Source organism: Chiloscyllium punctatum, chromosome 12 (genome assembly GCF_047496795.1).
Source record: "Chiloscyllium punctatum isolate Juve2018m chromosome 12, sChiPun1.3, whole genome shotgun sequence".
In the NCBI taxonomy this organism is placed as follows: domain Eukaryota; kingdom Metazoa; phylum Chordata; class Chondrichthyes; order Orectolobiformes; family Hemiscylliidae; genus Chiloscyllium; species Chiloscyllium punctatum.
In genome coordinates, this window is record NC_092750.1 from 3,192,563 (window position 1) to 3,217,725 (window position 25,163).

Here is a 25,163-nt window from a genome sequence, read left to right on the forward strand (position 1 = left end):
CATCTCATCCAAAACTGCTCCATGTCGTTGAACACAGAATCAATCTTGTTCACTCATCAACTGTGCTCTCTGGTCTCAAGGCTCCCAGTCTGGCAATGTCTTATATTTTAAATTTCTCAGCCCTAATTCATCCATTTCCTAAGTCTGCAATCTTCTCCAGACACTCACTCTCCTGAGACCTCGGTGTTTTGTCAACGCTGACCTTGAGAGCATTCTCGATTTTAAACACTCCAGCTGCCAGGGCCAAAACCTCCACTGCCCTGTGATGCCATCCCTGGGCGAACAGCATTCATCATCATCATAGGCAGTCCCTCGCAGACGAGGATGACTCTCTGCCACTCTCAGGGTGGAGTCTGTAGGTGTCTGTACAGACCGATGGGGCTACTGCAAGCTCTGTTACACAGAGGACAGAAGGTGGTCATGGGAAGTGTGTGGGTGGGGTGTTGGTGTGGCAGATTCCTCCTTTCCCTGATTTCATATCTCGAGGTTCTTGATGCCTCCCCGGATGCTCCCCCCCTTATGTTGGACGTTCTTAGGCCAGTGATTCTCAGGTGTCCGTGGGCACTCACATGGAAGTGGCACACAAGATTTCCACAAAGACATCCCGGGGAGCGATAAGGAGAATGGGGGGGGGGGGCGGGAAAGAGGGGGGGGTGTTACACAAAGACCAGGGTGTAGGGGGACGGGGAGGAAGCAACAAAAGAGAAGCTGTTGGGTCGAAGCAGTGAGGGGAATCCAGGAGAAAAATCAACAAAAGCAAAATTAATCTGACTTCAATGAGAACACACACCCGGGCACCAAGATACAAGGTAAAAATATTTTTAATTTACTAGAACACAATTATTTCCTGCATTTTGGTTAGGAGGGAGGTTGTTACACTGGGTAGCAGCTCAGTGCGATTTGAGGATTGAATTTGCTCTCCCCCTCCCCCCACCACCCCCATCCCAACCAGGGATGTATTCCCTGTCTCAGATGGTGACACTCAGCATGGTCCCCACTGTCAACATTTGGAGCTAAGGTGCCACTTTCCACCTACTGAGCCTCAAGGTGAGATGCCCTCCCCACCCACTAATTCTGTTCTGCTTCGCTCCAGCCCCTTTGCAGTTTCAAGAAAATCCCCTCCACACACAAGAATTAAAAATTGTCAAAAAAAACCCCAAAGAACTGGAGGTGCTGGAAATCAGAAACAAAAAACAGAAATTGCTGGAAAAACTCTGGCAGCGGCTGAGGAGAGAGAACAGATTCATTGACTCAATGCTGAAGCATTTCTGAAGAAGGGTTGCTGGACCCAAAAAGTTAACTCTGCTTTCTCTCTCTCAGATGCTGCCAGACCTACTGAGGTTTTCTAGCAATTTCTGTTTTCATTCCCTCTTTCTGACGTTTGGCGTTGGCTTGACATGAGGGGGTGGTGAACAGAGAGGGTGAACAGGGGACAGCAGTCTGGGGGAATAGGTGGACCCCCACCCTCCTCCTATTAGCTGGAGCCCGGACTCTGGAAGGCTGGTATCTCTTGTGCTGGGAGGTCAGTCTTCCCTTTGCTGCTGTCTTCTTCCTCCTCCTCCACCTCTTCGTCCTGCGGGTACAGGTCTGGGTAACGCTGCATGCATTCCTGCATTGTTCGGAACTGCTCCAGGCAATTGGAGCCTTTCACCTCTTCCTTGCTGTAGTGAAAACAGGAGAAGGCCGATTTAAACTGCTCCCCACATGGACCACTTGCCATCCCGCCCAGGCAGGGACAGTTCCAGTTGATGTCGCCATTTGGCAGGATCAGACCTGCAAGCACATTTCAAGAAAGACATTAAGAAATTGCAACGGAATATTGCTCAGAGGAGAATTGCCAGCATTGGACCAGTAATCAGTGTAATGGACGGAGTGGCCTGGTTCAGCGTTTGTTTCCCTGTCACCCAGGAGGAGTCAGAGTCATGTAACATGGAAATAGACCCTTTGGTCCAATGTCGGCCATAATCCCAAACTAAATTAGTCCCACTTAGCTGCATTTGGCCCATATCTTTCCAAACCTTTCCTATCAATGTACGTATCCAAATGTCTTAAATGTTGTAAATATGTTGCTCCTCATATTCTTTTTAAAACGTTCTCCTTTCACCTTAAAAAACACGTCCCTAGTTTTGAATTCCCCCACTCTAAGGAAAAGACTCTTGGCTAGTCACCTTATCTACAGGGTGGCACGGTGGCACTGCTGCATCAGAGCACCAGGGACCCGGGTTCAATTCCCATCTTGGGTGACTGTCTGTGTGGAGTTTGCACATTCTGCCCGTGTCTGTGTGGGTTTCCTCTGGGTGCTCTGGTTTCCTCCCACAGTCCAAAGATGTGCAGGTTAGGTGAATTGACATGCTAAATTGCCCGTAGTGATAGATGCATTAGTCAGGTGTAAATATAGGCTAGGGGAATGGGTCTGGGTGGGTTAATCTTCGGAGGGTCAGTGTGGACTTGTTGGGCTGAAGGGCCTGTTTCCATATTGTACAGAATCTAATCTAATCTATGACTCTTAAAGGTCACCCCTCAAACTCCTATGCTCCAGTGAAAAAAGTCCCAGCCTATCCAGCTTCCCCATATAACGTAAACCCTCCATTTACTGAAACATCTTGGTAAATCTTTTCTGAACCCACTTCAATTTAATAATATCCTCCCTATAGCAGGGCAACCAGAACTGCATTGAAATATTCCACAGTGGCGACTGCACTGGCTGAGGTAACCCAACTGGGCCCAGGCTGATGCTCTAGGAATGAGATCAAACCCCACCAATGCTAACTGGTACATGTGGAATTCAATTGACAAACATCTGGATTTGAAACACAAGGTGAGGGATGTGACCATGGAATTATCGTAGGGTTTTAAAAAAAAAGACAACCAATCTGGGTCGCTAACATCCTTTAACGATGGAAGCCTGCCTTCATCACTGGTCTGACCCTCATGTGACTCCATACCCACAGCAACCTGGTTAAGGCTCTCATCTGCCTGTGAAATGGTCCTAGAGAGACAGATACTCAGCTCCAGGGAATTCAGAGATGGGCAAAAGCTGCTGGCCTTGCCAGTGATGCCTAAATCCCACAAATAGAAACACAAACGGAAGCTCTGTCTGCTCCCTCAGGCTGATGTGAAACTCCAAAGGAGAGCAGGAGTTGAGGTTGCTGAAGTGTTTAGTATTCTCCATTCATGGGATGTGGACGGCACAGGCTGGACAGCATTTATTGCCATTTATCTCTCCACTACCACAAGCATTACTAATGGGATCTATCTCTCCATTATCACAAGCATTACTAATGGGATCTATCGCTCTATTATCACAAGCATTACTAATGGGATCTATCTCTCCACTACCACAAGCATTACTAATGGGATCTATCTCTCCATTATCACAAGCATTACTAATGGGATCTATCGCTCTATTATCACAAGCATTACTAATGGGATCTATCTCTCCACTACCACAAGCATTACTAATGGGATCTATCTCTCCATTATCACAAGCATTACTAATAGGATCTATCTGTGTACAAATTGGTTGCTGTAATCTGGGAAGTACAGCAGTGACTATATTTCATTGGCTATGGGACATTGTGAGGCTTTTTTTCTCCATTCATTCACAAGGTGTGGGCATCACTGACTGGGCCAGCATTTATTGCCTGTCCCTAATTGTCCTGAGGGCAGTTAAGAGTCAACCACATTGCTGTGGGTCTGGAGTCACATGTAGGCCAGACCAGGTAAGGATGGCAATTTCCTGAAACAGATGGGTTTCTCCCTGACAATGGAATCATGGCCATCATTAAATTCTTAATTCCAGATTTTTATTGAATTCAATTTCAGTATGTCATGGCAGGATGTGAATCTGGGTCCCCAGGACTTTGCCAGAGTCTCTGGACTAACAGTCCAATTATAACATCAGCAGGCTATTGGCTCCCATGCATGGAACTGTTTAAGCAGAGAAATCCCAACTGAATCAAGAAAGAATTTCATCACCACAAGGGATTTTGCTGGAATAAAGAGAGAGAGAGAGAGAGAGAGAGTTTTCAGTGGCAGGAGGAATTGGCAACTGAAGAAACAGGGTGGTGCAACAGCGAGTGGTGATCTGGGATAAGCTGCTTGAAGGGGTAATGGAAGCTGATTAAAAGGGTATGTTTTAAAAAGGGTATTAAAGAATTAGTAATATATTCCAAACAGCCAGCAGCAGCATGATGGCCTGAATAAATTCATTGCTGAAACAGCCTGCAAACACATTCAGATCAAAGGAGAAGCTGATGAAGCCAGAGAGCTGTCAGCTGGAAGGAAGTGAGAGTGAACAGGATCAATGGCACAATGTGCACATAGTGCTGAGTTGAGTGGGCAAGTGTTCGGGGATTCTAACATTGGCCCCATACCCCCTGGGGGAGGTGATGGGGACTCATGGCGGCGGGGGGGGGGGGGGGGGGGGGGGGGGGGGGAGAAGAGAAGGGGTGGGTGGGCTGGTGTGGGAAGCGTGTGGACGAAATGGGACAGTCAGTTTCCATTCTCACTCACAAGCACCATTCACCAAGACCAAACGCAGCCATGGTGGATTCTGTAGTTGACCAGCCTGCTGGCATTCCTGGCCACTCAAACTTGCTCTGCTTCTTGATTAGAGTGTGGCAAGTTGATATATCAATTCAGAAAGACAGAAAGGGTGAGCAATAGCCTAAGAAATAGCGGGGATTAAAGTAAAAGAGGGATCGTAGAAGCATGTATGGAGAAGGGTGAGGGTTGGAATTCAGTCAGTATTGGGGAAAGAGTGTAGCACAGGGTTAATGTCAATGGAGTAGTCAACGAGAGGCATAATCTCTGGGGACACGGGTTCAAATCCCACCATGCCTGACAGGAATAAAAGAGCCTGAAAGCTAGTCTCCCTAATGGTGATTATGGAGTAGGGGAATTAAGGGCTACGGGGAGAATGCGGTTAAGTGGAGTTGAAGTGCCCAGCAGCCATGATTGAATGGCGGAGTGGACTCGATGGGCCGAATGGCCTTACTTCCACTCCTATGTCTTATGGTCTTATTTCCACTCCTGGCTTGTTTCCCTGTTTTTTTTTCTAATCAACCTTTTCAGACACACCTGCAGAGCAGGTGGGATTCAAACCTGGGCCGTCCGGTACCACTGTGACAAAGAGAGCTTCTTGTCTTGTTTATTCAGTCACGGGATGTGGCTGAGGCAGAATTTATTGTTAATTTTCCTTGAACTGAGTGTCTTGATCAGCTATTTCAAGGGGCAGTTAAGAGTCACCCACATTGCTGTGGGTCTGGAGCCACATGTAGGCCAGGCGAGGATGGGGCAGATTGCCTTATGAGGAAAGGTTGGACAGGCTGAGCTTTGAAGAGTAAGAGTTGACCTGATTGAAATGTACTAGATCCTGAGAGCTCTCAACAGAGCGGACATGGAAAAAATGCTTCCTTTGATGTTGGTTGGGGGGGGGGGGGGGGGGGGTCACCCATTTAAGACAAACAGAGACGGAGGTGAGACAGAGAGGGAAAGCACAATGTAAGGTGATCGAGTTTGCGATATATTATGGTCGGATAAATTGGGAGGTTGAGGGTTGCATTCTATCTCGATGATATACATGCCCTTGATGAAAAGAGGCTTAAGGACACAGTGATTAAGGTCCGATAAACCAGAAGTTAAACAGTACATTCCAATGATCTCCTGCATCAACTCCCTCTTAATGACTGTCACTGTAAATTATACACCGTGCAGATGGCTCCTTCAGACAGGATGATAATCACAGAGATGCACAGAAGGTTAAACTGTGCAGCTTCTGTGCTGCTGCAAGTGGTCTGCTCCCCCACTTACAGGAGGGCAGCGAGAAACATGCAAATCAGGAAGAGAGGGAGCTTTGAAATTTAGTGCAGGAATGGGAATAGCACAGATTCACCAAAATGATACTAGATTCAAATGACTTAAATTGAAGGGTTGGGCTGCACAGATGAGGTTTTATTTCCTTGAATACAGAACAAAGTGGCAGTCTGACAGAGGTGTAAATATAACCAAGGGGTTAGTGCTATTAACACAAGATTATTAATTCAAAGACTCCAGTAATGTTGGGAGGCCTTGGGTTTGAATCCTGCTGTGGCATCTGGTAGAATTTGAATTCAATAAAAAAAACGGAAATTAAGAGTCTAATGACAATCATTGTCAATTATTGGAAAAATCCAGCTGGGCCACTAAGTTCCTAAATATATAAACATTAATTCCTCTGTTGGGGGGGCCGGGGGGGAATGGAAAGAGAAGAAGCCAGAACCAGAACCAGGAAAGACAACTTTAGAGTTAGAACTGAGTAAAACCCAAAGCACACAAGGTGGTGATGGAAATCATGGCTGTTTGTGGGATCTTGCTGTGTGTAATTTGTTTGCCATGTTTTTTTACATTGACAATACATAAAGACAGGATGCTGTCATTTAGTCCATGTCTGCTAGTTAAAACATTATCCAGTCTAATCCATGTAGGTACAGCACCTCTACAGCATATCTAAGTATTTTTCAATATGCCTCTACTGTCTCTTCAGGTAGGGAGTCCCCCACCATCTAATGCATAAAAAAAATTACTCAATCCCACACCTTTTGATCAATCAACTTAAATTTCTATACACTGGTTATTGATCTCACTGTGAAAGAAACAAATTCCTCTGGTCCACTCTGCCTGGACCTGTCACCTTCATCAAATCTTCCCAGCCTCCAGCGTTCCAAAGCAACTCCTCTAACCTATTGGACCTTTTCTTGTGACCAAGATTCCACATTCCCAGTAACATCCCTGAAAATCTCCTCCAGCCCTTCTCCAGAGCAATCATATCCTTCCTAGAAATTGTTGTCCAGAAAGTCTAACTGGTACGTGAAACAGTTACAGCATAACGTTTGTGCCACAGAAAATGAAGGGAAATTGCCTGCCTGCCTTCTTTAACACCTTCTCGACCTCTAAGTCCTTAGTTTCAAATCACACTAAGGTTTCTCATGTCCTCTCTTCCACCCTGTTCCCACTGAAATCCAAGCTCCTTCAATTCTGTCCACTTCAGCATCCCCCACTCTTTACTGCTTATAGTCTCTCTGCCTTTGCCTATGGTGACTGCCTAGTGCTATTAACGCAAGATTATTAATTCAGAGACTCAGCTAATGTTGGGAGGCCTTGGGTTTGAATCCTGCTGTGGCATCTGGTAGAATTTGAATTCAATAAAAAAAACCAAATTCAATAAAAAAATTCAATAAGGGTCTAATGACGACTATTGCCAATTGTTGGAAAAATCCATCTGGGGCACTAATGTCCTTTCGGTGAGGAAACTGCCATCCTTACCCAGTCTGGCCTACATGTGACTCCAGACCCACAGCGATGTGGGTGACTCTTAACTGCCCTCTGGGCAATAAATGCTGGCCCACATTCCATGAATGATTATTAAAAAAAGGGGTTCGGCAATTCTCTCCCTAAACCACTATCGCTATCTCTCTTTCTCTCTCTCTCTCTCTCTCTCTCTCTCTCTCGTTTTAAGACACTTCTTTGAATGGAATATGTTCAATCCCAGGACAGAAAATAAGAGGCTTCCCTTAAAAATAGTCTTGTGATCCACATGTAACCATGATCTCTCATCCTTCATGTGAAAGTAAAAGAGCTGCTTTTCACAAAGCTTCATAAAACTGGGAGCACAGGTAGCCCACCCGAGCAGCATTGTACAAGACAATGTTTTTCAAGGCCATTGAGAAGATATTGGGCAAAGATGGGAATGGCTTGACTTTGAGGGGTTTGGGAAAGGGGTGGTGAAGGATAGATAAGGATGTGGTTTCTGCAGCTACTGCCGATCTGCATTCTGACAAGGAAGTTAGATGATATGACTGCAATCATTAAGCTGTGGGAGGAATACAAAGACATGTTAATGTTTTCAGATAATTTCCAATCTCACTGCGATTCTGCATGTGGGTGATGTGCTCCACCTGCTGTCTCAGTGAGCAAGCTTTCAGTTACCTGCCTGAATGACTCCATGGCCTAGCAACAACCACTGCAGTATTATCAAGGCAGTGAAGAGCCTTCGAATGGCTTACCACATTAGAGGTGCTACATAAATGCAAAATGTTGTTGCTTAGTACTAGATATGGAGACATAGAGATGTACAGCATGGAAACAGACCCTTCAGTCCAACCCGTCCATGCTGACCAGATATCCCAACCCAATCTAGTCCCACCTGCCAGCACCCGACCCATATCCCTCCAAACCCTTCCTATTCATATACCCACCCGATGCCTTTTAAATGTTGTAATTGTACCAGCCCCCACCACTTCTCTGGCAGCTCATTCCAAACATGTACCACCCTCTGTGTGAAAGAGTTGCCCCTTAGGTCTCTATTAAATCTTTCCCCTCTCACCCTAAACCTATGCTCTCTAGTTCTGTACTCCTCCACCCCATGGAAAAGATTTTGTCTATTTACCCCATCGATGCCCCTCATGATTTTATAGGTCACCCTTCAGCCTCCGATTCTCCAAAGAAAACAGCCCTTCCCTATTCAATCTCTCCCTATAGTTCAAACCCTCCAACCCTGGCAACATCCCTGTAAATCATTTATGAACCCTTTCAAGTTTCACAATATCTTTCCGATAGGAAGGAGACCAGAACTGCACACAATATTCCAACAGTGGCCTAACCAATGTCCTGTACAGCCGCAACATAACCTCCTAACTCCTGTACTCAATACTCTGACCAATAAAGGAAAGCATACCAAACACCTTCTTCACTATCCTATCTACCTGCGACTCCACTTTCAAGGAACTATGAACCTGCACTCCAAGGTCTCTTTGTTCAGCAACACTCCCTAGGACCTTACCATGAAGTGTATAAGTCTTGTTAAGATTTGCTTTCCCAAAATCAGGCACCTCGCATTTATCTAAATTAAACTTCATCTGCCACTTCTCAGCCCATTGGCCCATCTGGTCCAGATCCTGTTGTAATCGGAGGTAATCCTCTTCGCTGTCCACTACACCTCCAAATTTGGTATCATCTGCAAACTTACTAACTGTACCTCTTATGCTCGCATCCAAATCATTTATATAAATGACAAAAAGTAGTAGCACCGATCCTTGTGGCACTCCATTGGTCACAGGCCTCCAATCTGAACAACAACCCTCCACCACCACCCTCTGTCTTCTACCTTTGAGCCAGTTCTCTATCCAAATGGCTAGTTCTCCCTGTATTCCATGAGATCTAACCTTGCTCACCAGTCTCCCATGGGGAACCTTGTCGAACGCCTTACTGAAGTCCATATAGATCACATCTACTGCTCTGCCCTCATCAATCCTCTTTGTTACTTCTTCAAAAAACTCAATCAAGTTTGTGCGACATGATTTCCCACGCACAAAACCATGTTGACTATCCCTCATCAGTCCTTGCCTTTCCAAATACATGTACATTTTGTTCCTTAGGATTCCCTCCAACAACTTGCCCACCACCGATTTCAGGCTCACTGGTCTATAGTTCCCTGGCCTGTCCTTACCATCCTCTTAAATAATGACACCACATTAGCCAAACTCCAGACTTCCAGCACCTCACTGTGACTATCGATGATACAAATATCTCAGTAAGAGGCCCAGCAATCACTTCTCTAGTTTCCCATAGAGTTCCAGAGTTCCTGATCAGGTCCTGGGGATTTATCTACTTTTATGCGTTTCAAGACATCCAACACTTCCTCCTCTGTAATATGGACATTTTTTCAAGATGTCACCATCTATTTCCCTACATTCTACATCTTGCATAACCTTTTCCACAGTAAACACCGATGCAAAGTACTCACTTAGTATCTTCCCCCATCTCCTGTGGCTCCACACAAAGGCCGCCTTGCTAATCTTTGAGGGGCCCTATTCTCTCCCTAGTTACCCTTTTGTCCTTAATGTATTTGTAAAAACCCTTTGGATTCTCCCTCACTCTATTTGCCAAAGCTACCTCATGTCCCCTTTTTGCCCTCCTGATTTCCCTCTTAAGTATACTCCTACTTCCTTTATACTCTTTTAAGGATTCACTCGCTCTATCCTGTCTATTCCTTACATATGCTTCCTTCTTCTTCTTGATCAAACCCTCAATTTCTTTAGTCAGCCAGCATTCTCTATACCTACCAGCCTTCCCTTTCACCCTGACAGGAATATACTTTCTCTGCATTCTCGTTATCTCATTCCTGAAGGCTTCCCATTTTCCAGCCGTCCCTTTACCTGCGAACATCTGCCCCCTCAATCAGCTTTTGAAAGTTCTTGCCTAATACTGTCAAAATTGGCCCTTCTCCAATTTAGAGCTTCAACTTTTAGATCTGGTCTATCCTTTTCTATCACTATATTAAATCTAATAGAATTATGGTCGCTGGCCCCAAAATGCTCCCCCATTGACAACTCAGTCACCTGCTCTGCCTTATTTTCCCAACAGTAGGTCAGTTTTGCACCTTCTCGAGTCGGCACATGCATATTTGGAACCAGAAAATTTTCTTGTGCATACTTAATAAAATCCTCTCCATCCAAACCCTTCACACTAAGACAGTCCCAGTCGATGTTTGGAAAGTTAAAATCCCCAGCAAACCACTGTATTATTCTTTCAGATAACTGAGATCTCCTCACAAATTTATTTCTCTATTTCCCTCTGACTATTAGAGGATCAATAATACAATCCTAATAAGGTGATCATCCCTTTCTTATTTCTCAGTTTAACCCAAATCACTTCCCAGGATGTATTTCTGTGAATATCCTCTCTCAGCACAGCTATACTGCTATTCCTTATCAAAAACGCCACCGCCCCCCCCGATGTGAAACTATCACTGTATTCTAACAGATGAAAGGCTTAACAGACAATCAATTTTTCAATGTATAATTTCAGTCACATCACACTGCAAATTTTTGCTATAAATTCTGTGTTACGATCGAGCCCTCCACAATCACCTGATGAAGGAGCGTCGCTCCGAAAGCTAGTGTGCTTCCAATTAAACCTGTTGGACTATAACCTGGTGTTGTGTGATTTTTATCCTTATCTGATCATTACTACAGTTTGTGGGAGCATGCTATGTGAAAATTAGCTGTCGAGTTCCCTTCATTACAAGTGACCATGCTGCGAAAGTCCTTCAAGAGGAATTCAAGACATCCTGAGTCACAAAAGGCGCTACAGAAATCCAAATGTCTGTTTTGAATTCAGGAAGAGTTTTGAATGAGTAAAAACTGGCCTTTATTGCCACCTTGTGGCCAGCAATATTTCACAGTGTGCTTTCATTTACAATAACATACAATTTATCTATTCAACCAAATGAGACTGCTCTCAAACAAGAGAATTAACAACTTCTGATCAAACGTGAAACAAAAACGTTTTCTCTCTCCATAGCTGCAGATAAACATGCTGAGTATTTTCAGTATTTTCTATTTTTATTTCTGATTATCCCGAGTTGTCCTTGAGGTCATGGTGAGAAATCACTGCAGCTTTTTCCAGAATTATTCCTTCAGGGATGTGGGGGTTACTGGCCTGGTCAGCATTTATTGCCTATTCATAACTGTCCGGGGAGCAGTTAAGGGTCAACTACATTGCTGTAGATTTGGACTCTCATACAGGCCGGCCCGGTGTTACAAACCATTGGGGTTATGCACTGTGCATTGAATCCTGCTATTTCTGGAGTTGTATCAAATGTTAAAAGTTTTGTATTAAAATACTTCCCCAATTTTCAGATCAAGGTTGACAGAAAATACACACAAGGTTTCCAAGAATTGTTATAATTAGACTTTAGCTGCAAGTAAATAGGTATAAGCCATTGGCATACGACATTATGAACTAAAACTCTCATGCCCTTACAAGCTCCTCCTTACACAAAGAAATACACACACAAACAAATAGGGAAAACAGATTATTGGTGAAGGTAATAGAAAGCCATTTCAGTGGTCTTTTCTTCCCATTTCCAATGTCAAAATGATCCTAGATACCTAGCCAGGTCGTTCTTGTTCTGGAAGGTTGCACTGGCTTGTAAGAAGTACAGACTGACAGATTCGCTTGGGAAATGACTCTGACTTATAAACTCAAAGCTCACAGCTGACAGCAACTGCTGCAGGAAAGGCAATTGGTTTTCTTCAAATTTAAACAGTTTTGAAAAAAAATCACTGAGAACAGGCAACTTCTGCTAGGGAGAGCAACAGTAAATGTCTTTGTGCTTTTCTCTCTATGTCTTTGTAACTTGTTTCCAGTTCCAAACAGCTCAGTTAGCTGAGAACCAATCAGCTTTACTTGCTCACTCCTGAGCTCTGCACACTGGAAACTTATTGTAAAACTATGCAGTCATCCTGGTAAATTCCTGTTATAAAAACAGTTCTTTTCTCACTGCAATTCACAGCTTTCAAAGTTCCAAAAATAAAAAGACACAGCTATTACACCAGGTAAGGAGGTACAGATTTCCTTCCCTAAAGGGCAATGTTGTGAAATCAATCTATAGTGGTTACATGACCACCGTTAGGCTAGATTCCTTTATTAGGCAGAGTGGACTGGGTTCATACAGGATCATGTCTAAGGTCCAATCATCTTCAGCCGATTAATAACACCAGGGCTGGTGGTGTTTGCTGATGATTGCAATTTTCAGCTTCATTCACAAATGCACCCATAGAGTCATTGAGATGTACAGCATGGAAACAGACCCTTCAGTCCAACCCATCCATGCCAACCAGATAACCCAACCCAATCTAGTCCCACCTGCCAGCACCTGGCCCATATCCCTCCAAACCCTTCCTATTCATATACCCATTCAAATGCCTTTTAAATGTTGTAATTGTACCAGCCTCCACCACTTCCTCTGGCAGCTCATTCTATACACGTACCACCCTCTGTGTGAAAAAGTTGCCCCTTAGGTCTCTTTTATATTTTCCCCTCTCACCCTAAACATATGCCCTCTGCCATAGTTCTGCACTACCCGACCTCAGGGAAAAGACTTTGTCTATCTATCCTATCCATGCCCCTCATGATTTTGTAAACCTTGATAAGGTCACCCCTCAACCTCCAACGCTCCAGGGAAAACAGCTCTAGCCTATTCAACCTCTCCCTATAGCTCAAATCCTCCAACCCTGGCAACATCCTTGTAAATCTTTTCTGAACCCTTTCAAGTTTCACAACATCTTTCCAATAGGAAGGAGACCAGAATTGCATGCAATATTCCAATAATGGCCTAACCAATGACCTGTACAGCCGCAACATGACCTCCCAACTCCTGTACTCAATACTCTGACTGATAAAGGAAAGCATACCAAACGCTTTCTTCACTATTCTATCTACCTACGACTCCACTTTCAAGGAGCTATGAACCTGCACTCCAAGGTCTCTTTGTCAGCAACACTCCCTAGGACCTTGCCATTAAGTGTATAAGTCCTGCTAAGATTTGCTTTCCCAAAACGCAGCACCTCACATTTATCTGAATTAAACTCCATCTGCCACTTCTCAGCCCATTGGCCCATCTGGTCCAGATCCTGTTGTAATCTGAGGTAACCCTCTTCGCTGTCCACTACACGTCCAATTTGGTGTCATTTGCAAACTTACTAACTGTACCTCTTATGTTCGCATCCAAATCGTTTATATAAATGACAAAAAGTAGAGGACCCAGCACCGATCCTTGTGGCACTCCACTGGTCACAGGCCTCCAGTCTGAAAAATAATCCTCCACCACCAAAGGTCTTCTACCTTTGAGCCAGTTCTGTATCCAAATGGCTAGTTCTCCTTGTATTTCATGAGATCTAACCTTGCTAACCAGTCTCCCATGGGGAACCTTGTCGAACTCCTTACTGAAGACCATAGAGATCACATCTACCGCTCTGCCCTCATCAATCCTCTTTGTTACCTCTTTAAAAAACTCAATCAAGTTTGTGAGACATGATTTCCCACGCACAAAGCCATGTTGACTATCCCTCATCAGTCCTTGCCTTTCCAAATACATGTACATTCTGTCCCTCAGGATTCCCTCCAACAACTTGCCCACCACCGATATCAGGCTCACCGGTCTATAGTTCCCTGGCTTGTCCTTACCACCCTTCTTAAACAGTGGCACCACGTTTGCCAACCTCTGGTCTTCCAGCACCTCAATGTGACTATTGACAATCCAAATATTTCAGTAAGAGACCCAGCAATCACTTCTCTAGCTTCCCACAGAGTTCTAGGGGACACCTGATCAGGTCCTGGGGATTCATCCACCTTTAACCATTTCAAGACATCCAGCACTTCCTCCTCTGTAATACTGACATTTTGCAAGATGTCACCATCTATTTCCCTACAGTCTATATCTTCCATGTCCTTTTCCACAGTAAATACTGATGCAAAATACTCGTTTAGTATCTTCCTCATTTTCTGCAGCCCCACTCAAAGGCCGCCTTGCTAATCTTTGAGGGGCCCTATTCTCTCCCTAGTTACCCTTTTGTCCTTAATGTATTTGTAAAAACTCTTTGGATTCTCCTTAATTTTATTTGCCAAAGCTATCTCACGTCCCCGTTTTGCCCTCCTGATTTCCCTCTTAAGTATACTCCTCCTGCCTTAATACTCTTGATCTATCCTGTCCATACCTTACATGTGCTTCCTGCTTTTTCTTAACCAAACCCTCAATTTCTTTAGGAGAAAGTGAGGACTGCAGATGCTGGAGATCAGAGCTGAAAATGTGTTGCTGGAAAAACGCAGCAGGTCAGGCAGCATCCAAGGAGCAGGAGAATTGATGTTTCGGGCACGAGCCCTTCTTCAGGAAATAAGTTCCTGAAGAAGGGCTCATGCCCGAAACATCGATTCTCCTGCTCCTTGGATGCTGCCTGACCTGCAGCGCTTTTCCAGCAACACATTTTCACCTCAATTTCTTTAGTCAGCCAGCATTCCCTTTACCTACCAGCCTTCCCTTTCACCCTGACAGGAATATACTTTCTCTGGATTCTTGTTATCTCATTCCTGAAGGCTTCCCATTTTCCAGCCATCCCTTTACCTGCGAACATCTGCCTCCAATCAGCTTTTGAAAGTTCTTGCCTAATACTGTCAAAATTGTCCTTTCTCCAATTTAGAACTTCAACTTTTAGATCTGGTCTATCCTTTTCCATCACGATTTTAAATCTAATAGAATTATGGTCGCTGGCCCCAAAGTGCTCCCCCACTGACACCTCAGTCACCTGCCCTGCCTTATTTCCCAAGAGTAGGTCAGGTTTTGCACCTTCTCTCGTGGGTACATCCACATACTGAATCAGAAAATTGTCTTGTATACACTTAAGAAATTCCTCTCCATCTAAACCCTTAACACTACAGCAGTCCCAGTCGATGTTTGGAAAGTTAAAATCCCCTACCATAACTACCTTCTTATTCTTACTGATAGCTGAGATCTCCTTACAAGTTTGTTTCTCAATTTCCCTCTGACTATTAGGGGGTCTATAATATTATCCCAATAAGGTGATCATCCCTTTCTTATTTCTCAGTTCTACCCAAATAACTTCTCTGGATGTATTTCCAGGAAAATCCTCCCTCAGTACAGCTGTAATGCTATCCCTTATCAAAAACGCCACTCCCCCTCCTCTCTTGCCTCCCTTTCTATCCTTCCTGTAGCATTTGTATCCTGGAACATTAAGCTGCCAGTCCTGCCCATCCCTGAGCCATGTTTCTGTAATTGCTATGATATCCCAGTCCAATGTTCCTAACCATGCCCTGAGTTCATCTGCCTTCCCTGTTAGGCCCCTTGCATTGAAATAAATGCAGTTTAATTTATTAGTCCTCCCTTGTCCCTGCTTGCCCTGACTGTTTGACTCACTTCTGTTCTCAACTGTACCAGTCTCAGATCGATCTCTTTCCTCACTATCTCCCTGGGTCCCACCCCCTCCCCTTACTAGTTTAAATCCTCCTGAGCAGCTCTCACAAATCTCCCTGCCAGTATATTAGTCCCCTTCCAATTTAGGTGCAATCCGTCCTTCTTGTACAGGTCACTTCTACCCCAAAAAGAGTTTTCAATTATCCAAAAATGTGAATCCTTCTCCCATACATGAGCTCCTCAGCCATGCATTCGTCTGCTCTATCCATCTATTCCTGCCCTCACTAGCTCGTAGCAGTGGGAGTAATCCAGATATTACTACCCTCGAGGACCTCCTTTTTAAATTCTTGCCTAATTCTCTATAAACACCCTTCAGGATCTCAACCTTTTCCTTTCCTATGTCGCTGGTTCCTATGTGGACAATGACCTCTTGCTGGTCCCTCTCCCCCGTGAGAACATTCTACACCCTCTCTGAGACATCACTGATCCTGGCACCAGGGAAGCAACACACCATTCTGCTTTTTCACTGCTGGCCACAGAAACGTCTGTCTGTACCTTGGACTAGAGAATCCCCGAACACAATTGATCTCTTGGAACCCGACGTACCCCTCATTGCATTAGAGACTGTCTCAATACCAGAAACTTGCCCAATAAGTTGCCCAAACCAGCCAATAACAGGAACGAGTGATATCCAGCCTCAACCCCCTCCATCGTACAAACCATTCAAAGCACTATGTTTCAGACAGTGGCAGTTTACACACAAGAGTGAACTCCTTCCCTCAACAACACCCCCAGCATTAAAGTAGCTCCCTCTGATTCAGCTCAGGGTGATTCACAGGTATCAAAATCAGACACAATTAAACACTGAGCTACACATGAGGTTGGCAGGACAAGTGACCAAGATCTCCATCAGAGGAGGGAGATTTTAAACACTGTCTTCACAGAAACACATAATTATTACAACGCAGAAGGAGGCCATTTGGCCCATCATGTCTGTATCTGCTCGCTGAATGAGCTAAATTGTGACTTAGTGCCATTCTCCCGTTCTTTCCCCTTAATCCTGCATCATGGCTCCATTTAAATGAACAAAACAGCGATTGAATCTGTCTCCACAAACTTCCAGAATTCAACCACGTGAACAACATTTTCTCAAATGAAACTAAAAGCAAGACGTGGATGCTGAAAATCAGAAATAAGAACAGAAACTGCTGGAGAAACTCAGGAGGTCTGGGCAGAACCTGTTAGTTAATGTTTCGAGTCCCATATGTTTCTTCCTCAGAACTTTTCACACATTACATTTGCTTCTTTTGCAAATTACTCGAAATCTCTGCCTTTCTGTCTTTGATCCTTTCATGAGCAGGAACAATTTCTATCTATTCTGTATTGGCCTCTCAGGATTTTGAAAGCCTCTGTCTAACCTTCTCTTCTCTGAAGAAAAAAAAAAATCCCAAACTCTTCAATTTATCTTCGCATCCCAACTTTCTGATCCCTGTCCTCCTTGCTAGTAAGAATGGTGCCAATGAGACAGAGCACTTTACAAAGTGAATTCGAGGGGTTAGGCAACCGAAAGCCTGGTTACCTCTGGTGGAATGAAGGAATCTTCGTTTGGGTACAGAACTTACTCATTGGCCACTGCTGGAGCTCACAGAGATTCTGCCATGAACAAATTTCTAATCAATGCAAACACTCACCATGTTCTTCGTAAGGGTCATTGGGATCATCCTCGATTAACTCAGCGCTACTGGGAGCTTCGTGATCCTCCTTGGTGACAAAAATGACTTTGTCTTTGCCTGAAAGTCAAAGGAGAACCCATCAAACTCGGACAGAAAATGAAAAGAAAGCACTTGTGTTTCTCCAGCGCCTAGGACCGGTCCTCAGGGCAACTCAAGATGTTGTGCATCCATTCACAAAGTGTTAGCACTTTTGAAATGTGAGATTTCCTTTTGAATTCCGACTTAATCTTCTCTGCTCCAGAAGAAACATTCCCAGCATCAGCAGCCTCTCCTCGCAAACATGATGTCCCATCCATGGATTTTTTTTAATGTATGTTGTACATTTTATGGTGGAATTAGTGGAAAATGGGAATGTCACTAAATTAGCAACCCAGAGGCTCAGGTTAATAGCCTGGAATTCAAATTCAATTAATAAATCTGGATGGAGACAGTGAGGTTTGCAGATGGTGGAGACCAGAGCTCAGTGTGTTGCTGGAAAAGCACAGCAGGTTAGGCAGCATCCGAGGAGCAGGAGAATCAACGTTTTGGGCCAGAGCCCTTCATCAGCCCTCCTGAAGAAGGGCGCTGGCCTGAAACATCGACTCTCCTGCTCCTCGGATGCTGCCTAACCTGCTGTGCTTTTCTAGCAACACACTCTCAACTAATAAATCTGGATCTCAACTCATGGAATCGGTCATCAGTGACAGCAGTAAAACCCTACCTGGTTTACAAATGGAAGGTAATCTGCCATCCTTAACATGTGGGACAGGTTTCTGTAGCTCCACACCCACAGCAGTGTGGTGATCAAGTCAGACAGCATGGAAACAGAGCCTTCGATCCAACTTGTTCATGCCGACCAAATTTCCCAAACTATTCTAGTCTCACTTGCCTGCATTTGGCCCATATCCCTTTTCCTATTCACGTACCTGTCCAAATGTCTTTTAAATGTTGTAACTGCTCCTGCATCTACCACCCCCTCTGGAAATTCATTCCATTTATGAACCATCCTCTGAATGAAAAGCTTGCCCCTCAGGTCCCTTTTAAATCTTTCTCCTCTCATCTTAAAAATATGCCCTCGAGCTTTGAACTCCCCACCCTAGGGAAAAGGCTTTTGCTATTCACCTTATCTATGATGCTTATACATTTTATAAACCTCAACCTTTGCGCTCCAGCGAGAAAAGTCCCAGCCTATCCGTATAACTCAAACCCTCCAGCAACATCCTGGTGAATCTTTTCTAAACCCTCTCCAATTTAATAGTGTCCTTCCTATAGAAGGACAGCCAGAACTGGTCACAGTATTCCAAAAGTGGCCTCACCAACATCCCGCACAACCTCAACAGGACATACCAACTCCTTCAGGCAAAAGTGAGGACTGCAGATGCTGGAAACCAGAGTTGAGATTCCAGAGTCTCTCCACCTTGGAGACTCCCTGCCTCCATCCCTGATGAAGGGCTTTTGCCCGAACTGTCGATTTTCCTGCTCCTCAGATGCTGCCTGACCTGCTGTGCTTTTCCAGTACCAACTCCTTCACTCAGTAGTCTGAGCAATGAAGGCAAGCATGTTAAACACCTTCTTCATCCCTCTGTCTACTTGTGACTTTCAAGGATTACTGCTCACAGTTGGGAATGGGCAGTAAACATGAATAAGAAACCAGCAAATGGACAACAAAAAAAAACACCTCAATAGTTTCAATTTCCTTAGTTCCCTCTTGTTTAACTCTGTTCTCCAAGAATGTTTCACTCTTTACTTTTCTTCCTAACTGTAGTACATTGTAAATATGTTATGAAAATGACATTGAAATGAACTCAGGAATAAGGGAGCCAGCATTGACCTGTGCTTTTCTTTAATGACCAGCACTCTTTCTCACCAAAGTCAGGACGTTTTGATTTTTGTCCCATTATAGACATTTAACCCATAACCCAGGCTGACACTCCCAGAGCCGCACTGCACTGTGAGAGGGTACACCTTCCTGATAAGATGCTATGCAGAACACCCTCTCTGCCCTCTCAGACAGGTTTAAAACATCCAGGTCTCTATTGCAAACAAGTTCTCAAGTTCTAACCGATGCACTGATTAAAGTTTCTCTCTCAACTAACATCACCGAAACAGGTTATTTGGTCACGATTACTTTGCTGTTTGTGGGAGCTTGCTGTATGAGAATTGGCTGTCGTATTTCCTGCTGAAAACAGGGAGTCCACTTTGAAAGTGGCTGGGAATAATTTTGCAGTGCTCTGATTTGGGTGAATTCACTACAGAAAAGCAAGTCCTAATACCTCAAATACATCTAATGCCAGTTTCTCGTATGAATTTAGTTCTTGTCCTTGAACTAACCTTTCAAGATCATTTTAGGAAGGAGAATCTGTATCCTCACTTGTGTGACTCCAGTGCCATATCAATATTGTTACCTTGCGGTCTGGCGCTCTGAAGTGACCTAACTGACTTGGACTGCAGATCCTTCTCTTTCTAAATTAGACAATTGCTCATAAACTTCTATTAAATTAGAATCATAGATCCCATAGCACTGGTGATTACTCTGCCCAGTTTTAGATGGGTCAGCTCTTTGAAAAACTTCTTAAATTTAGCCTCCAACCACCAACATCCCCCCCCCTCCCCTGCCCTTTGCTTGTAACCCCAAAAATTAACCCCTTGAATCTTGATGAAAAGTGACATGTAGCCAAAGCTTTTTGCTTTTCACTTTTCACTCACCAGGACAAATGCAAAAATGCCAGATTTCAAGCATGCTGCTTATTTGGTAAAGAATAAAAGCAAATTACTACAGATGCTCGAATCTGAAACCAAAAGAGAAAATGCTGTAAAATCTCAGCAGGTCTGGCAGCATCTGTAAGGAGAGAAAAGAGCTGATGTTTCGAGTCTAACTGACCCTTTGTGAAAGCTGCTTTGACAAAGGGTCAGTTAGACTCGAAACATCAGCTCTTTTCTCTCCTTACAGATGCTGCCAAACCTGCTGAGATTTTACAGCATTTTCTCTTTTGGCTGCTTATTTGGTAAACTGCATCCGATTGGTTGAAGTGTTGCCATGGAGTAGACAACTTGAAGCTACTGATTCCTAGTTAATTCAAAAAATTGCTTCCCTTCACTTCATCTGAAGCAGCAGTGCTCTGAAAGCTCGTGATTTTAATTAAAACTGTTGGACTATAACCTGGTGTCATGCAACTTCTAACTTAATTTAAAAAGACATAGGATTTGAAAGTATTCCTTAATGTTGCAGAGAAACTATCTTTGTCCGATTGTAGCAGGTGAATAAGACTGACATAACCAACTTGACTGATCATTTCAAATGTGACCCATCGTTACTAGCACACAAAGGCTCACTAATGTCCTTCAGGAAACTACCATCCTTACCTGGTCTGGCCTACATGTAACTCCAAACCCACAGCAATGTGGTTGACTCTTAATTCTCCCTGGGCAATTAGGGATGAGCAATAAACGCTGGGCTAGCCAGCAATGTCCTCATCCCATGAATAAATAAAACAAAAACTAAGGATTGTTCAGTAAGTGCTGCCCTGTTGCAGAATCACTTTTCACGGCCAGTATTTTACTGAGGGTTTTGCAAGGGCAGGCTGGTTGAATAGTTTTTATTTCATCTGCTACGTTCAACCAAAATTCATAGAATCCCTACAGTGTGGAAACAGGCTATTTGGCCCAACAAGTCCACACCGACCCTTCGAAGAGTAGCCCACCCAAACCCATTCACCAACCTATTACTTTACATTTCCTCTGACTAATACACCTAACCCTGTACATCCCTGAACACTATGGGCAATTTAGTATGGCCAATTCACCCTAACCTGCTGTGGAGCAAACCAGAGCACCTGGAGGAAACCCATGCAGACACAGCGAGAATGTGTAAACTCCAAACAGACAGTTGCCCAAGGGTGGAATCGAACCCAGGTCCCTGGCGCTGTGAGGCAGCAGTGCTAACTAATGAGCTACTGTGCCACGTTAAACAACGCATTCCTTTGATCAGACAATCGCTGGGATATACGAGCTACATATCTGGCATCGTCCTAGCACTGATGTTACTCAAATCCGTAGGAGTCTAAATGTCTCTATGGATGAATAGTGACACCCTGATTGTGGAGATTACTACTTGCACAGACACTGCACAGTAGCAGGGTGAAAACGCTTGCTTCGTCTGCTGTTCAAACTTAAATACTTTGCTTTTTTTGGGTGGGAGGCAATGTCAGGTAAAGCAGGTTCTTTTTCAAATCTCAGCAGGTTTGGCAGCCTTAAGTCCTCTTGCAAGTTTGCATGATACACAGAATAATGATCTGATCAGGACAGTCTGTGTCCTACAGGACATGTTTTACTTCCGAATCAAGCTTCCAAGGCATCTGCAGCCCTGCTTACAATATTGCTGGAAAGGGCAATGTTACAGTATTATGGGTTTTTGCAATCTCAATGTACAACATCACTGGAGAAGGACACATTAGTAGATTTCTTAATTACCACACTGGAGGACCAGGCATGTGCTAGACTCTTCCATTTCCAAAATGAATGTGGGGCAGAAGCACAGGTTTGAATGGAAATCCTTACACACGGTGCAGATTTAAAGATCACAAACATGTCATTTACAGGGAAACGTACGTACAGGGTAAGGTGAGGGCTCATTCCATCAAAACAACAAGGTCTCATACCTTATTCTAACATATGAACAAGGCATAAAAGCAAGCCACTTGCCCCTTTGCACCTCCTCTGCCATTCGATACAATCGTGGCTGATCTAGTTTTAACCTCAACTCTACATTCTTGCATACCCCAATAATTTTTCAAACCCTTGGTCATCAAAAATCTATCTACATTAGTCTTAAAAGATTCCGCATCCACTGCCTTTGAGGAAGGGAATAAATTGCAATCCCTTATTTTAAGCGGTGATCCAGAGTTCTAGAATCTATGCAATTCTGGTCTCCTTCCTATAGGAAAGATGATGTGAAACTTGAAAGGGATCAGAAAAGACTTACAAGGATGTTGCCAGGGTTGGAAGATTTGAGCTATAGGGAGAGGCTGAACAGGCTAGGGCTGTTTTCCCTGGAGCATCAGAGGCTGAGGAGTGACCTTATAGAGGTTTATAAAATCATGAGGAGCATGGATAGGATAAAGAGACAAAATATTTTCCCTGGGGTGGGGGAGTCCAGAACTAGAGGGCATAGGTTTAGGGTGAGAGGGGAAAGATATAAAAGAGACCTAAGGGGCAACTTTTTCACTCAGAGGGTGGTACGTGTATGGAATGAGTTGCCAGAGGAAGTGATGGAGGCTAGTACAATTGCAACATTTAAAAGGCATTTGGATGGGTATATGAATAGGAAGGGTTTGGAGGGATATGGGCCGGGTGCTGACAGGTGGGACTAGATTGGGTTGGGATATCTGGTCGGCATGGACGGGTTGGACCGAAGGGTCTGTTTCCATGCTGTACATCTCTCTGACTCTATGACTCTAAGAGGAACCATCCACCCAGTCAAGACCCCTCAGGATCTTAGACGTTTCAATAAAGCCATCTCTGACCGTTCTAAACTCCAGAGGATGCAGGTTAAGTCTGCGTGTCAATCATTCGTCTCCTGCACCTGGCTGAATGGTTACTACGACCTTGGTAAAGGTCCCCATGTGGACAGGGAAGATTCTTTCACTTGCATGAAGACTATCCACGACCTACATGCCTTGTCTCAATAATGGTTAAACATTCGTTTAAATTCACTTTTGGGAATGTGGGCACTGGGGTTGTATGATGGTATATCACAACAATATAGGCACAGCCACTTTCTATATGTGTACTGATAGAATTAATTAATTTAGCAATGATTTAAAGACCTTTGCCCAAACAGACTGGGGTCACCTTTAGGCGTACCCCTTTTAGTTTCCAGAAATGCTCCTTGGGGGGGGGGGGGGGGGGGGGGGGGGGGAAGGGACTGAATCTCACACCTGGTTCGTTTCCAAATACTGAGCGACTCAAGCTCTCTCAACACTTACCCTCACGCTCACCCCCTCTGACCCCAACCTCACCACCTCCTTTCCCCCACCCAGCCCCACTCTCTGCCCCCTCCACCCTGTCCTTACACCACATCCTCCCCTCCCCCACCGCATGACCCACACCCTCACGTCCTCCCCTCCCCCTGCCCCCACATCCTCCTTCCCCCACCCTCACGTCCTCCCCTCCCCCACCCCCTGACCCCCACCCTCACATCCTCCCACTGACCCCCACCCTCACGTCCTCCCCTCCCCCTGCCCCCACATCCTCCCTCCCCCACCCTCACGTCCTCCCCTCCCCCACCCCCTGACCCCCACCCTCACGTCCTCCCACTGACCTCCACCCTCACATCCTCCCACTGACCTCCACCCTCACATCCTCCCACTGACCTCCACCCTCACATCCTCCCACTGACCCCCACCCTCACATCCTCCCACTGACCCCCACCCTCACATCCTCCCCTCCCCACCCCCTGACCCCCACCCTCACGTCCTCCCCTCCCCACCCCCTGACCCCCACCCTCACGTCCTACCCTCCCCACCCCCTGACCCCCACCCTCACGTCCTCCCACTGACCCCCACCCTCACGTCCTACCCTCCCCACCCCCTGACCCCCACCCTCACGTCCTCCCCTCCCCACCCCCTGACCCCCACCCTCACGTCCTCCCCCTGACCCCCACCCTCACGTCCTCCCACTGACCCCCACCCCCACCCTCACGTCCTCCCCTCCCCCTCACCGTGCCGCCGGCAGTGGGACATCTCTCTCTCTCTCTCTCTCTCTCTCTCTCTGGCAGTGTGTGGGGTGGGGGGTGCTGTCTCTCACTCTGTGTGAGGGTTAGTGTCTGGGGTGGAGGAGGAGGGATGCTTTCAGCCCGCGGCCCATGCACCCGGCCTGACCTCTGACCCTGCGGGCGGGAACCAATCACAGCGAGGGGGCGGGTCTAGAACCAGGGCCCAATTTAAATCCGCAGATCAGCCCACAATACCCACACACTATAGAATCTATAATACACTTTATAGAATACATAACATACACCATATGGAATCTATAATGCTCACCCCATATACTCTGCAATGTCCTCAATATCCACCCCACACAATCTATAATGTCCATTAAACATCCTATAGAATGTATACTGTCCATAATACCCACCCTGTATCATGTATAATATGCATCATATCCACCTAATTGAATATACAATTTCCATTAAGTTCTTTTGGGCCTCGGACTTTGTGTCAATGGGTGATTGTAGTCAAAGCAGCCTATGTCATTGAGGGGACTGGGTGTGGGAATAGGTAAAAAGTTTGGAAGGACTGAATCGGGCTCTAAAATTATTGAACTCAATGTTCTGTCCCAGAGGTTACAAGGTCCTCAAATGGAAATTGAGATGTTGTTCTTTGATCTTACACTGATTCTCGCTGGAACAATACAGCAAGCTTGTGACAGAAATGTTGGTGTGGAAACACAGTGGTGTGTTTAAGTGGCAGGCAAAAGGACGCGAGGGATCATTTTTGTGTACAAAATGTAGGTGTTCTGCAAAGTGGTTTGCATGACACAGATTAAGTTGCAATCATTACAGCTCACCAATTTTCTCCTACTCTTATCTCTTATTATCACATATTCAGTTTTTCTTCTATTCTGGCCTGCTACCCATAATTTCCCTGTTTACCTAGCTGTTTGATCTCTCTCTCTGTCTCTGGGCTTCATCTCCACCTATC

The 25,163-nt window shown here is 45.0% G+C and overlaps 1 protein-coding gene across 1 annotated transcript; it reads right to left on the minus strand.

The window, feature by feature from the left end:
• Positions 1 to 803: 803 nt before the first annotated feature.
• Positions 804 to 24,343, minus strand: LOC140483556 (mitochondrial intermembrane space import and assembly protein 40-like). The gene is made up of 3 exons (XM_072581766.1): positions 24,182 to 24,343; positions 17,443 to 17,541; positions 804 to 1,773 (listed from the first exon to the last, which is right to left on the minus strand). Exons 1-3 carry the CDS (start codon positions 24,201 to 24,203, stop codon positions 1,475 to 1,477), a joined length of 420 nt encoding a protein of 139 aa, XP_072437867.1. The 5' UTR covers positions 24,204 to 24,343; the 3' UTR covers positions 804 to 1,474.
• Positions 24,344 to 25,163: the final 820 nt, after the last annotated feature.